Below are 15,287 nucleotides of genomic sequence, written 5' to 3' on the forward strand. Positions count from 1 at the left end.
CAGTTTGCTCAATTTATTTGCACGACATTTGTGAATATAGTCAAAGCTGAATGGTATGACAGCAGGATTTTTAGAAATGACAATTTAAAAGAGAAAAAAAAAGAATAGTTACGGAGAATGAATAAATTCTAAATACTTTACTGCCATTGTCTGAACAATATGTATTCATGTAATCACAAAAAGTACTCTAATTACAAGTACTTAATTTTTAGATTCTGATTACCTAATCTAGATTACATGTAATCAGTTACTACCCAGCACTGCAGGTAAATAACTAAAAGAATAGCAAAGTGCAGTAAATAGCAAAACTATTTGCGCTACAAGCCAGAATGTTCAGAATTACAACAATGCTATAGGAAATACCAGTTTGCATTTTTTGCAGAACTAAAAATAACTGGAAAAGGATGACACCAGAAGTTACAAATAGCCGCACAAATTCTTAGGTTAAAAATAAGGTGGATAAGGAGAATCTCTTTAAAATCTAGTTGTTGTTGTTCTGAAACAAGATATTTTCTTTAATTTCATGTAGCATCCATATGACTATTTTGAGAGTGTATTATTCTTAACTGAACAGATGTATCAAACAGGGAAGAGATGGCATGAAAAAAAATGAGTTTGAACTTCTGGAAATGTGACTTTCTATGAGAGAAAGCGAGGCGACTATCAAGATGGATTCATATCTAATCACTCCATCTGCCTGAAAGAAATCCTCAATAAAAAAAGTGATTGTGCCACAAACATGAAAAAGCGTCTTTGAGCGCCAAGCTCGCAAAGTCTTTAAATGGATGGGAATTCAAAACACACAAAATGATTTTACTGACAGTGCACTACCAAAGACGTCAAAGAAAATAAATGTCATCTCTCGCAGCATGATGTAGTGAGGAGTTTGACTCCAAAATGAAATGGGCTGGGCTACTGAGCGCCCACCTCACGAGTAATTCACCAACACTTGATCTACATCATATTTGCTGGGAAAGGTTCAAATGTCCTATTGACGTGTTATTTTTTTCTGGAGCGCCAGGGTGCTGTCAGAGGTCAGAGAGAGGCGCAGTGTATGGGAATCAGGTGCCACTGTCCCGCTGACAGTGATGCATTGCTGTGCTCAGGGGGTCACGTATCTGTAAACATGCATTATAAAATCCCAAAGACAAATGTGAGAGACTGACCTGAGAGAGAGCGGGCGCGTGTCAAGGGGCAGAGATAGCGCTCTTGTTGCAAATGAAGAGGGTCAAGTAATCAAGCTCAGTTGGGCTTGTGTGTCACTCCCATTATCTAATACTGTCTGAAATGATCAATGAGCTAAAATAAAATGATCACAAGCTAAAATAGGCTCCCTAATGAAAATGGACTGTGTTTTAACACATTCTTCTCAATGTCTCTCCGCGTCAGAGCGGATGGACCACGGGCAGGGCGATGCCGCAGGCCACTAACAGCTCTAACAGCCTATTTCGGCCGAGCACACAGATGCTCTCTCACGCTCACTTGAGCAGGGTCACTTAACCATTCAAGTGGCATATCCACTGACCGGCAATCTCTCGACACAAATAACACTAGCTACGACCAATAACTACACATCTCTACCTGCAGAACCATGACCCCTTCGCTCTCAAGCCCAGAAAATAACAGATCAAAAAAAAAAGAAAAGAAAAAAGAAAAAAAGAATAAAAGAAACTGACATTTTTAAGATCGGTTATATCAGTGGAATAGAAAAAGTGGTTTTATTTTACATGGGACGGGTCAGTGCAGAAAGCATGGGTCACAAAAAGGCCTACAATTGCATTAATACCTGAAAGTTTGTGTGATACTGCATTAAATAAATGCATAAAAATGAAAATAAAAAATCAAAATAATAATTCTCTGCCTTGAAGAACTTTGCATCTCAACATCAGGATACTGTTTTAAAAACTTTATTTCTCATATTAATCCTTGTAGACAATAAAAACAGCACTGTATTTTCACACATTATGCTATGCTATTACATAATTCATCTTGATGCATGTCAAACATAAAGGCACATAAGGCTGAGAACACTGAAGGGCTGTTTTTATGTCGTAATAAATAGCCAGACATTCCTATTGCAGTACCTGAACAGACATGTAAACATGGGACCAATCTCTCAATGCACAGCACCTAATGTATGCTACACTTCAAAAACAGGCACTGAGAGGATATTAATAACTATAAATAGTATAAATATACTTTTGAACAGGACATTTTTGCATTACATATTGTACATAAGAATATTAAATACATTCAGGTCACAAAACAGTGCTTACATGGAGAATGAAATGAACTGCATGTCAACAGCTGCTTTTCTTGTCAACTAAGAGAATAAGAGAAGAGTTATGTACTGAAAATTCTGCAAAGTTTATCTTTTACAACCCTCACAAAACTCCCTTTGACCACTAAACTAATCATTTCTACTCAGCTTTGCTTCACTAATCTATGAAATAACACTGCAATTGTAATGTGTAGAAATTAAAAGGAAACAAATAAACTAAAGGTAAAGAATATGAAAATCAAACCCACACACACATACATACACAGACCGGTTTATATTGGCAAATTCTCTCACTCTACTCCACTTCCATGGCAGACACATCTTGCTCGCCATCTGATTTGTCAGGGAGGCTGGTGAGGAGATCTGGATCTGGATCTCCAGGCTTCTTCTCCTCTAAGAGGCTCTCTTCTGCTTGCTGCTCTTCAGGTTCTGCTTTCACATGCCCTGGACTGGCTGCTTTACCCTCTAATGAACAAATGAAAGGAGTGCTTGTTAGCAGGATTCAATTCACTGTGAAAAGAGGCATATAATTGGATTTTCATGCACAAAATAAATAAAACATAGCTAGATCTAAATTTAGAGCATCGTTATTTATACCACCATTTATACCATCATACCCTAAAAGTGCTCTCTGTTGAAGCATTAAGGCACTACAGACATAATATTACTTTCTGTAAAGCTGCTTTGAACCTGTGTGCACTGTGAAAAGCACTACAAGTAATTCTGATTTGTAAACCACAGTAATATTTCTGAAATATTACAATTTTAAACAACCGTTTTCTATTTGAATACATTTTAAAAAGTAATTTGATCCTGTGATCAAAGCTGAATTTTCAGCATCATTACTCCAGTCCTCAGTGTCACATGATCCTTCAGAAATTATTCTAATATGCTGATCTGTTGCTCAAAAAACTTTTTTTTATTTTTGTTTTAGTTATAATTATTTTATTATCAATGTTGAAAAATTTGTGCTGCTCAATATTGTTGAGGAAGATTTATTTCAGGATTCTTCAATGAATAAAGTAAAAATAAAAAGTTTAAATTAGAATTTGTGTAACAATGTACTGCAATACACAAATCTTTACTGCTACTTTAATGTTTCAATGTAATTATTTCATATATATATATATATATATATATATATATATATATATATATATATATATATATGAATATATGAAAGCCAATCAGTCAGCCAATTATTAAAATCATAAATGCTAGAGTTATCAATGTACAAAGTGCAAAATTAATCACAACACTTAAAAATAGCATTCATATAAAGACAAGATGACATATGCACTACAAATCAGACAGGGAGAAAAAAATAAAAATAAAATAAATACATTTTAAGGTCACACTTTATTTTAAGGTCCAATTCTTGCTATTAACAAACCATTAACTATGGCCTTTGCCTCAAACTCCTAACTTAACTACTACCTTACTAACTATGAATTAGTAGCAAGTTTAGGTATGGGGTAGGATTAGGGATGTAGAATATGGTCATGCAGAATATGTGCTTAAGTACTAATAAACAGCCAATATGTTAATAAGAAACTAGGTAATAGCGAGAATTGGTCCCTATACTAGTGTTAATTTTTTTAATTTTACAAAAAAACACTAAATTCCAGAATTAAGATGCATAATTGAGCGCACACACACACACACACAAAGTGTATTATCAGTCATCACTTGCTATTGACCAAGCACATAATAAGAGAAGAAACAGCAAGACAGGAGAGAGAGGGAGAGAGAGTGAGTGTGTGTGTGTGTGTGTGTGTGTGTGTGTCAGGTAGAGACACAGGGTAAAGCACTACTAACTAGGCAGCACTGTGGGGGGGAATATAAGACTCTAAAGCCTTTAATCACCTCACAGATCTGCTCTCAGCACATCAGCAAATGTCCTCTCAGAGGGCACGAGCAGCAGGGACTCACACACACACCTCATCGCGCACACACACACAATAGACCTGCAGTAAACAAACCCAGCCCTTCAAAAATCATCCTTTAATACGGTGCACAAGTCCTCAGAATATCAGGAGCATCTAAATATCATCTCCTCCTGCTGCTCAGGTGAACTCTGGTGGAGATCTGGTACCTGGGGCAGGTGGAGAGCTAGACAGGTCTGTCTCCATGGCAACAGCAGGGGGGTCTTGGCTCATCTTGGTTTCTGCAGCGAATTCTGGGAGACGCGGGGCCTGGGGACGTGTCTTCCGGGCCGGGTTCAGGAAATAACAGTAGGCACATCTGAATGCTAAACAAGTGATAAAAACAAACTCATCTCATCTGAATGATCCTCAGACACATGAATATGAAAATAAACATGCAGCACATTAATGATTTGTAAACACATCAGAGGGACGATGCGTTTACACTTGTTTAAATTCAAAAAAGTCCTCTTCTGTTTTAAAGAGCTCAGTGAGTTTCTGAACAGTCAAAGCACTACATTTTTCTCTCAAACTTACCAATATATTCAAACTCCTCCTTTAAAGCCATGCCATTATGAGACGAACACTGCTGGCATATCAGAGCGTATCTGCAATAAAACGAAAAATAAATTTAAACTGAAAAGCTTAAAAAAAAAAATTAATATATTCGCATTCTTAACAGATGTTACTGATCTGATAAATCTTGCTTAGCCTTCACAACTCAAAGCTGCAAACACATCCATACAGACAATATACTCAAACTAAACCGCATTTATTTGATCAAAAATTCAGTGAAAACAGTAATACTGTAAAAAAAAAAAAAAAAAAAAATTACATTTTACCCAACTGTCTTCTATTTTAAAATATTGTAGAATGTAATTTATTCCTGTGATGCAGAGCTTAATATGTTCATGGAAACTAATAGATTTTTTCTTTGATGAATAGAAAATTAAAAAAGAACAGCATTTATTAGATTTTTTTTTTTTTTTAATTCCTCATGATCCAATTAATGCATCCTTGCTAAAACAAACTTAGTATATATTATTTTAAAGAAAGAAAGGCTCTCTTAACCTTCACATGTAAACATTTATTAACCAGTTTTATTTCATTCCAGGCAAAATAAAAGTTTGATGGTTTAGGCAAGTACCAGTACACATCTCAATAAGAGTGTTATATAAATATATATATAAAATTAAGTTTTTCTCTTCAGGTTTTCTTATCAAATTTTTTTTTTTTTTTATTCAATATGTAATACAACCAAACTGATATTTATTATTCTCTGGGTTTGGCTGAACTGAAGCTGAACTTCTCTGTATTATATGGTGATCTTTCTTTTTTGGAAATCACATCATACCTTGATTTTTCTCAGTGTAAAGATATAAATCATGATTTCAAGATAGAGCATTCACCTGTTCTGAGGTCCATCACCCACTAGGTACTCAATGACCCTGTCCATGGAACCTCGCTCTCTGGGGAGGATGGGTCTGGCCAGCGGAGGACCTGGAGGGTGCATTCCTGCAAACACACACACACACACACACACACACACACACACACACGTGTCAGTGCGCTCCTCAGACGTGTGACGGTATCTGTGGCTCAGTGCTGCATGGCCGATGATGAATGATAAGAGGGACAGCTTTTAATAACGACACTGATATGGAGCTCCCTCCTCATGCCCGCTGTGATCCACACTCATAATTAATATAATTTAACATCAAGAGCAATCATAGTGAGAAGACTGGTCATTTCTGCCAGACTTGGCATAGTCAGGAATCCCTGCTGCTTACTCATTTACCGGCATATGGAGACGCCGCAGTGGACCAAGGTGCTTTTCACTTCCAATTTCTTCCTAAAGGTGTTTGCTTGAACAGGACCAGAACTGTTTGCACACAGCAAAACTTGCACGACTAACACAGCAGGGCCTGTGTCACCTGTCAGTCACTGCTAGCAGATGTTTGTAGTCGACTGGGGATAAATAAAATAGCACTATATATATATATATATATATATATTCAAAAGATAAAGTTAAAACTGACTGCGACTGCTCCGTGTTATTTTAGCATTAATATAACATTTATTAATGTTCTGAATTAAGAATTAACATTTACTTTTATATTTTCAGATTTCATTTTAAATTTAGTTTTAGTAATTTTGCTAGGCATTTGTCATTTTTGTTTTTTATATTTCTATATGGTTTTAATTCATTCATCATTTCAAGAGCATTCACCTGTTCTGAGGTCCATCACCCACATGTGTAGGTTCAGTAATTTCACTTTAATGGCAATGAATAGATTTTTTTTTTCTTCCCCCCCATTACCATTGAAGTGAAATAACTAAACTATACTAAATAAAATGTAAAAATACAAATTTTAGAAGAATTTCAGATGGCATTTAAAAAAACAAGTGGCTCTAGTGTTTTTGTAGTATTATTTATATACCAATATCATATTTATACATTTCTTGAAATTACCAATTACTTTTACATTTATTTGAATTTATGTTTTAGTCATTTTTTTATGATTTTTTCCTTCTCCAGTTTTAGTCATTTTAGTTCCTCAACTTAAGTTGTCCAGACAACAATTTCAGCTTTATTTTTTAATTATGATTTTTAAAACGTTTTAAACTATTTTTTATAGTTTTAATTAACAACAACGAACTCCAAGATCTTATCTGTTTATTTCGGTCCAATTCACAAATTCAACATTACTAAAAGCCTGTTCATCTACTCTTCAGATGAGGTAAAACAGCATGTATATATATATTTTTTTTTTATATAGCTTTGTTTGCTTGTATAATAAGCGGTTTCTTAATGTATTGATTTGCAGTGGAACAATGGAACATAAGGATACTGTTTACTGTGCAGTTTACACTGTATAGCACATACTACAAAATAATGCATGACAGTTATCACCTTTGAAAATAAAAACCTTTTATTACAATTAAAAAATACATTTAAAAAAAAACTTAACTTTCAGCAATTCAAAATAATCAATGAGGAAGAAAATGTATTTACAAAACACGGCTCACTTTTTGGCAAAGTGCATGCATGCAAAAAACAAAATATTGGCATCAACCACTCATACCCCTCTGATTTTAGGGGTAAGGTCAGGGCTATGACTTGTCAGTTTTGTCCCTTAAACAACATTACAGATCTGTGATTAAAAACCATTAACAGCCCTTCTATGACAAGAAAAGCCAATCAGATGTTTAGTGAGGGACGTGAGACTCACCCATCGCTGGGCCGGGTGTGCCAGCCGGGGTTCCAGGCCTCCGGATCAGACCATGTGGGGTTGATGTAGACAGACCTTTTTCAGGTGGCCCCCCCGGAGCAGACAGTGGAGTAAGGGGGACTGAGGAGGCAGGAACGGGTGGCGGACGCCCAGTAGGACGAGGGGTCACATGCCGCTGACGCAGCTCTGAGAAGGAAATTACATGATTCTGACAGTGAAATATGAAACCTGATAAACTGAAATCTACATCTGGGGTTACTAACCCCCACAGCCCCAATTGGGGTGACCTAGAGACTGGAAAATTTCTCAAATCATTGTTTTATAACACAGAAACCTGCCATTTCAAAGTCAACTCTGATGCTTTTCTTTCATCAGCAGGAAAGAAAACATATTAAAAGATACTACAAGTAGTTACTGCATTCTGGCGAAAGACTGAAAAAAATTCATAAGAATGGCATGAACATGGGTCAACTGTGAGTTGACGAGTTCAACTTTAGTGGGGGAACAGATTTGATTGCTCACCTTGGCCTTGTCTTGGAGTCGCAGGTGGGCCAATGGGTTGAGCCTCTATCTCCTCCAGAGAAAACCCAAACGAAAACATTAATATTTGCACATTTAATGGAGTCATTTGTAGATTTAATAATAAGGTACTTACAAGATTTTTCTTAGAGTCAGGGTCAAACCGTTCCAGAATTAGCTTGGCATTTTTGTAGGTTTCAGTTTCCATTACCTGCTCAAGCTGTTTGAGAAAATATTACAATCATGTAATAACAATTACAGTGATTCCTATTGACTGACATTAAATACTGAAGACAGTGTTATGAATATTAAAAAAAAAACCTTTCCAATTTATAAAAATTAATCTGTCCAAGTCAAATGAAGGAACTATACCTGCTCCTTATATTTGGGTTTAAAAGCAAAGAAATTCAATCTGTTTTCTCACCATATTCTGTTTAGTTTTATTTTAAAACTTCATTTCAGGCAAAGAGCAAATAGCGCTAATTATTTAACTTTAATGAATAGAATAATTACAAGCCCTACTGCGATAATGGGGAGTGTGAAAATCCATCAGCTGTAATTATTGAAAGTTATTAGACATGACAGTGGATGACAAGCAATTTCTCAGATTTATTTCCTCCCATCACTAAACACTATTAATTTAAAGACAAGTCGTTAGCCAAGCACTTTACCAAGTAAAGTCTCTTTGCCAATTACCCGCTGTCTTCATTGATTTCAGATTATTTATTAGGAGCAGAAATGATCTCTTTCTCTCACTGACAGCAGAGGGCCACAATATTATGAAAGGAAAACAGGGCGTTGTTATGCTACCATTAGCATACAGCTAACCAGCTCACAGGGGGAAGATGGGAGCACACGGACTGCATGGAATTACAAACTCGCTCAAATTAAAAGATCCTAACATACACGAGAGAGAGGGAGCGCCTCTACTCAAGCAACTCTATATAGCTGTGAAAACAGACAGAATCTAGGCCAACAGGAAGTGACATTCAAAGACAAACACTGCTACTGATTACTCACTATTTTCTTTTTCTCTGCTTTCAGCTCCTCTAATTTTTCATCTAAGATGCAAAAAATAAAAAGAACAGAAAACTGAATGTGTAGATATGATTAATACTACTGGCTATGGCATCATAATAGACTGAACTCATAATAAGATCAAATATAAAATCAAGTTCGGTAAGAATCTTACTGTTTCTCTCTGTTCGTTTGTTGTATAAAACAATCAGCAGTTTCCTCAGCAGCCAAACTCTGCAGACAGGAAAATAAATTCATTTACAATAATTTGGATATTCATGCATATCAAAAGATTCAAATAATTTGAATCAAAACCAAATTCATACAATTTGCCATCAATCTTCTATCAGTCTGGATTCAAAAACTGAAATTAAAGTACTTACAACAGAGGAACTAGCAAGAATGGTGAAGCCACTATTAATTTTCCTATCATCCGCTCTGGGATGTACCACACATAGACGACTGTACAGGCTATCAAGTACAGCAGGGCTGAGTACAACAGCAGTCTGTACACCCATAACTTCAGCTGCTTCTGGTTCTTCTCTCTGTATTCCTCAAGGGCCTGGATATCCTTAGGGAGATGAATTAAAATATTCCATAAAAACTCCATAAGGGCAGGAATTAGTAAGCTGCATTCAAATAGCAGTATAAAAACTGCTCAGACATGGAGTTTACAAAACTGTACATAGCCAAAATTCAAATATATTTCAGAAAAATGGCAATTAATAAAACTGTGCGTGCAAGTGCTATCAGTAGAATGCATAGACATTCAGGGGTATGTTTTCGAAGGACACCAAATTACTGTAAAACTTTAAAATATCCTGCAGCATACAGAAAGTATGGAAGGAAAAGTTGTTTTGTCTAAACTTGAATCAAATCCCCATGACCTAAATACCTAAGGCAGAACTTCAGAGACAAGCTCTAATCAGAATCCGCAAAAATTTAATTTAACTGCGTACTGATCTAATCTTGTCAAGATACAAATCAGGTCAAATGTGTTTAATTCACATTTTGAAGTCACAATTAGAAGTCTTTGGTTCTAAACAGTAAATATACAACCAAGTTATTTGCACAATACTCAGCCAAGCTCTAAGATATGGCAACTGAACAGACCTCGCTAAGTGAGGTAGTGCTGTATAACCCTCATCCTAAAATATCTACTGACTGCAGCAGACATTTGTGTGTGTCTGTCTGTAACCTTGTGTTATTCTGAGTCACAACTGAACCTAAACTACATAAATAAAACCGGTTGAAAGTGCAGTTTTATACCTTATCAAGACCCTCCAAGACCTCTACAGTGGTTGGCTTTGCCTATGGATGGATACAGTACAGTTAGCAAAAATAAAGCAAGCTGGTAGGAGGTACAAATGTACAAAATTGCAAATTTTCTCGAGATTTCTACAATATATAGCATGTTATATTAATATCAAATCACACTCTTATGAAACTTTTGAAGGAATAGTTCACCCAAAAATCAGAAATGGCTGTAAATTTACTCACCATCATGTCATGCAAGATGCAAGCATTACATCACTTGTTCACCAACGGATCCTCTGCAGTGAATGGGTGCCGTCAGAATGAGAGTCCAAACAGCGAATAAAAACCTTCTTGTGAAAATCAAGCGTCAAAAACAGTCCAGAAAATATATAATCAAATATGTCCGTGGATTTTGAAGCAGGACGTCATTTTGATGGAGATTTTCACTGAAGGTGAAGTGTTATTATGGATTACGGACTTCTATTTTGGCCATAAGCGACAGTTTAAAGTTGAAACACCTTAACAATAGATGTGATTCTTACAAACATGCAGCTTTTTCCTTCACAAGGCTACTTGGATTACGTGTGGATTATTGTGATGTTTTTCTCAGTTGTTTGGACTCTCATTCTGACGGCACCCATTCACTGCAGAGGATCCACTGGTGAGCAAGTGATGCAATGCTACATTTCTCTAAATCTAATGAAGAAACAAACTCATCTACATCTTGGATGCCTTTAGGGTGAGTAAACTTACACTTAATTTTCATTTTTGGGCTTTGTAGCATTCAAAAAAGAAGACAACAGCACACATCTGTGCGACATTTCTATCAAACCAATTTAAAATCAAATTGCAGATGTTAACATTAATATTGCATACAGCCCAAGTGTGCATCCTACAAGTTGAGTGACTGAAGCACATTTACCCTCCACCGAGACACCACAGCCCCCATCTTGTGAGGGCAGACCTTCTCTCTAAGTTTGGGTTCTGTTACTCCACACCAAAGCCAGACACCTGTTCACAATAAAGGCAACAGTTTATTTCAACAATAACAATATTTAAGTTACAAACAAGATCATGATAGACGTTTTCCACTTGGGAAAACACATGGATTAGAGAATGGATTATAAAACCTCAGTAGGATTTCATTTACAAAAAAATTGGATGCTTAAGTCACATTTGTTAAAAGTGTGTACATCTCTAAACAAATGCTACTTGAGTTTTCTCAGAACCAAATACATTTTTTCTGATCCATTTGATTTTAGCAGATGAATAATTGGCTATATGGTATACGGAGTCGTCTACTGGGCACGCACACATCAATATAGCGTAACGTGTGTCAGAAAGTACAACAATAATTACTGTTTTTGCATTATTGTAAAGTGTAGGTTTAGGGTTGTGGAAGGTGTCGACGTTAATAAAACAAAATCTAATAGGTAGAAAACAATTTATTGTTAGCTTCCGGTTTTAGCTGTATCCCTTCTAGCCACAACCTGGATTAAAGTCAGTTCTCCTCAAACACACACATTTGTCCCAGCACAGGTGTAGATAATCACATATACCAGCAGCATGAACCACTAATGTTTCAAAACTTTGTCTTAATTTTTAACAGCATACCTATTGCTTAGTCATTTCAAACCAAACAAACTTATTTTTCGACAAATAAAGTTTCAAACCAAACTTTATCTTTCTTTACAATAAATACCACTCAAATTTACATTTTGTTTTCTGTTGCAATGACATTGACATTCAGAAATTATGGCTTGCAATGCATGTGCAAACCCTTTCAGATCCCACTGTATCTCACACATGCAGGGTTAGATGCATGAGATCAGTGATATCAAATATCTCCACAGCTCACACAAAATCTGGAGGCTCTGAAAAGTAACAAGACACTCCTCTATTTTAAACTGCAGAGTCCTCAAGAGCTCAGATAGTGGGCCCACACAAACTTGTTTGAGAGTGTTTGAATCAGAGTGGATAGTGGTGCGAAAAACTGCTGGAAGCACCAATGAAATTCATCTTACTTATAACTTTATTCAGCCTCACCCTTCCATCTTAAGAATGCGGTTTAGTATCAAAATCAAACTCTTATATTCCAGGACAATTCAGGTCGAGTGTAATGCTTTAAAACTACTACTTGGGGAGAAAAATAAAAAATAAAAAGTTTTAAAACAGTGAGTTTATGTAGGAAGTTAATGTAGGAAGAAAAGAAAAAACAAGAGTTAGTAATCTCATTCTCCCAGCTAAAACATTGTGCTTTATATGTTTTACAGATTTAGCATAGCATAGATTTGCCGACAGATTATGTTTCCTTAATCTAGAATATCAGAAATGTTTTAACGTTCAATGCAGATCTAAAAAGACCCACTTTGAACTGCTGTCAGCGACACAGCGGTGATTAGACGACGTTGTACTCTCTGTCACGCACGCCCTGTTATACAGTGTTATTGTGCATAAACACGTCGAAAGCCGACACAACAAAAGATCATTGAAAATGCCTTACCCCTGAATAAGATATCATCCAGAAGAGACTCGCGTTATTATTCCTGTACTTCCACAGCCTACGTCATCAAACTGCTCCCACAACCCCTCGCGGCACGGACCTCCTCTACTTCACCGCTCTGTCACGTGGTCAAGCACTTTCTCTCTCAAAGCGCGGGAAAATAGAATGAACTTCACGCCGTGCTTCCGCAGAGTTTACGTCACGGCGGAAACAAATGATTCATTTAAAAAAGGTGTATATATATATTGCATATATTGAGTGTTTTGGATTAAATAATTCTGTAATAGAAAATAGAAATTCTATTTACGCACGTGATAATATTGCTGTTACTGTATTTGTAAACATTACGTTGTGTTAAAACTGCTTATAGAAATTGTGCTAATAGAAATGTTGCATTCACATTTCCTACATGCTCTATAGTCTAAACAACGTTTATTTAAAATTATGACATTAAAATAATAGTATAATCAATTTAAAAATATGAATGAATGAATGATTATCATAATACACTTTATGGCATGAATAGACTTTTATGCTATTGGCAGTACCAGTAATTGGCTTTGTGCCATGCATGACATCAATTTATTCGGATTAAGGTGATGGACAGTACAATTTATATAGCAATGTATTATTCTGATTATTGTTTTAATGCATATTACTATAGTACGTGTAAACTGGCAAAGACACACAACTCACAATTCATTCAACTGTTTATGTGTTCACGCAATGAAAACAGACACTGGAGAACTGTTCAGTAAGTCATTGCTTTATGACTTATATGGCTTTTTTTTTTATTCTTATTTTTTTATTGCAGGCCTACTTTCTGGAGAAAAGTAGAACTTGAAAGGTCTGCATGAGATGGTGAAATGTACAGTGCAAATATGTGATGAGCAGTTTGGTTATTTTTTATGTAGCTTAAGAAAATTAGCCTATTGTCAGTTCCATTAATTCCAATTCCAAAATAAATAAAAAATATATAACAGTGATGGTTGTCTTTGTTTAGGTGCTGTACAACATGATGAGGAGAAAATGTTATGTCCTTGTAGAGAAACAAAGCATACAGGGCATATTAAAGGCTATTTCATCCTCTTACCCTCAAATGTAGTTTTTTTTGTTTTTGTTTTTTTCTGATGTAGCCTAACTATATAAATATGCCTATAGGTTCAGTGTGGTTAAATATCAATTAAGAAATTAAAAATGTTAACAAATAAGGCTAATTTTTAGGTTAACATATATATTTTATTTTTATGTATACAGTAAACAGTGGTAACCTGCCATTATTTTATTAAGAAATTATTTCTTCCTAACACTTTAATTTTGTTTTGTTGGTGTAACCTAATGTTTGTTGTTGTTGTTTTTTTGGTTGGTTCAGTGATGTTACATAATATTTTTAACTTCAAATGAATGAAGCACATTTTGGGTTATCATTTCTGTCAGCTGCTCAGAGCTGACAAAAACAGAAACATGCAATAGGAATGTATGTTTTGCCATTATTATAGAGGGTTAGAATGTGCATAACTTTCCCATTGAATAATAATTCTATTACAGGATTATTGGTTAATCCAATTTGTTTTGTTTTGTGATGTTTAAGTGGTTATATATATATATATATATATATATATATATTAGATCATTTGTCATGTATGGTCTCATTGATTTGTTCATTTTTACAATATCCCAGTATTTGTAATTAATTTGGCTAAACAGATGTATTAAATTAAACTGACTTGAAATATAACAAAAGCTATCCCATTCAGCACTTTGCAAAGTACTGATCTGAAATTTTATTTTAAAATAAAAAGGTAGATATCAGTGAATATTACACAAGCCCATTAAAGACTTCATGTTACAAAAGCACAGCAAATATTTTGTGAGAAAACTGCCAATACTTCTGATGGTTGGTGCTCTTTCTTTGGAATCTGATAACTCTGAAATGGAGAGAGGATGGGGCACTCAGCCTGAAATCTAGACCTAACATGACTGCTAGAACGACCATACTACCTCAGCTGGAATAGTGAAGATCAGCACCATGGACAGCAACTGTAAATGTATAACTTTCACAACACAGTATGAGTAGTTTAAATCCAGTGCACAGTGTACTTACATGATGAGGAGCTTTAGCATGTATATGGCTGTAAGGTAATAATGCATCTTCCATAAGTTACTGGAACCATTTGCACAATATGTACAATATGTCACTGGCTCAGAAGTAAACATGATCTAAAAACAAGACCTTGATTATTATGCCATAGAGAAGATATTTTTAAAGATATTTTGACAGTTTTTTTTTTTTTCATTTACAAAATTCTTAAGTCTTAACAATACAGATTGTGTCAAAGTAACTTTCCAATATCAAAATAGGAAAACAGTGTGTCAATAATGAAAATGACAAGATTAAACACTCAATTTTCAGTTAAAGGCATTTCATTATTGAAGAAAAAAACCTTGGGAGAAACCAGGCTCAGTCGGGGGGCCAGTTCTCCTCTGACCAGACGAACCAGCAGTTCAATTCCAGCTGCATCAAAGTCAGATTGTGTAAAGGACTCATCTGG

The 15,287-nt window shown here is 35.4% G+C and overlaps 1 protein-coding gene across 2 annotated transcripts; it reads right to left on the reverse strand.

The window, feature by feature from the left end:
• Positions 1 to 1,875: 1,875 nt before the first annotated feature.
• On the reverse strand, positions 1,876 to 12,883 carry lnpa (limb and neural patterns a). Of its 2 annotated transcripts, XM_058788134.1 has the most exons (13): positions 12,736 to 12,883; positions 11,155 to 11,243; positions 10,245 to 10,286; positions 9,359 to 9,546; positions 9,151 to 9,209; positions 8,979 to 9,019; positions 8,095 to 8,178; positions 7,962 to 8,013; positions 7,440 to 7,625; positions 5,616 to 5,721; positions 4,744 to 4,814; positions 4,377 to 4,532; positions 1,877 to 2,746 (listed from the first exon to the last, which is right to left on the reverse strand). In XM_058788134.1, exons 2-13 carry the CDS (start codon positions 11,179 to 11,181, stop codon positions 2,577 to 2,579), a joined length of 1,182 nt encoding a protein of 393 aa, XP_058644117.1. In that variant the 5' UTR covers positions 11,182 to 11,243; positions 12,736 to 12,883; the 3' UTR covers positions 1,877 to 2,576. The 2 variants fall into 2 exon arrangements, with proteins under 2 accessions (XP_058644118.1, XP_058644117.1); XM_058788135.1 differs by lacking the exon at positions 12,736 to 12,883 and having other exon boundaries at positions 1,876 to 2,746; positions 11,155 to 11,196.
• Between the last annotated feature and the right edge of the window lie 2,404 nt (positions 12,884 to 15,287).

This window comes from Onychostoma macrolepis, chromosome 09 (assembly GCF_012432095.1).
Source record: "Onychostoma macrolepis isolate SWU-2019 chromosome 09, ASM1243209v1, whole genome shotgun sequence".
Taxonomy (NCBI): domain Eukaryota; kingdom Metazoa; phylum Chordata; class Actinopteri; order Cypriniformes; family Cyprinidae; genus Onychostoma; species Onychostoma macrolepis.

Coding starts and splice junctions, on each gene's coding strand:
- lnpa (XM_058788135.1), bottom strand. CDS start 11,181: ATGGGGGCTGTGGTGTCTCGGTGGAGG. Junction 8,014..8,094: donor CTGACTCTAAGAAAAATCTT/GTAAGTACCTTA, acceptor TTTTCTCTGGAG/GAGATAGAGGCTCAACCCAT. Junction 2,747..4,376: donor TAGCTCTCCACCTGCCCCAG/GTACCAGATCTC, acceptor TTTGTTCATTAG/AGGGTAAAGCAGCCAGTCCA.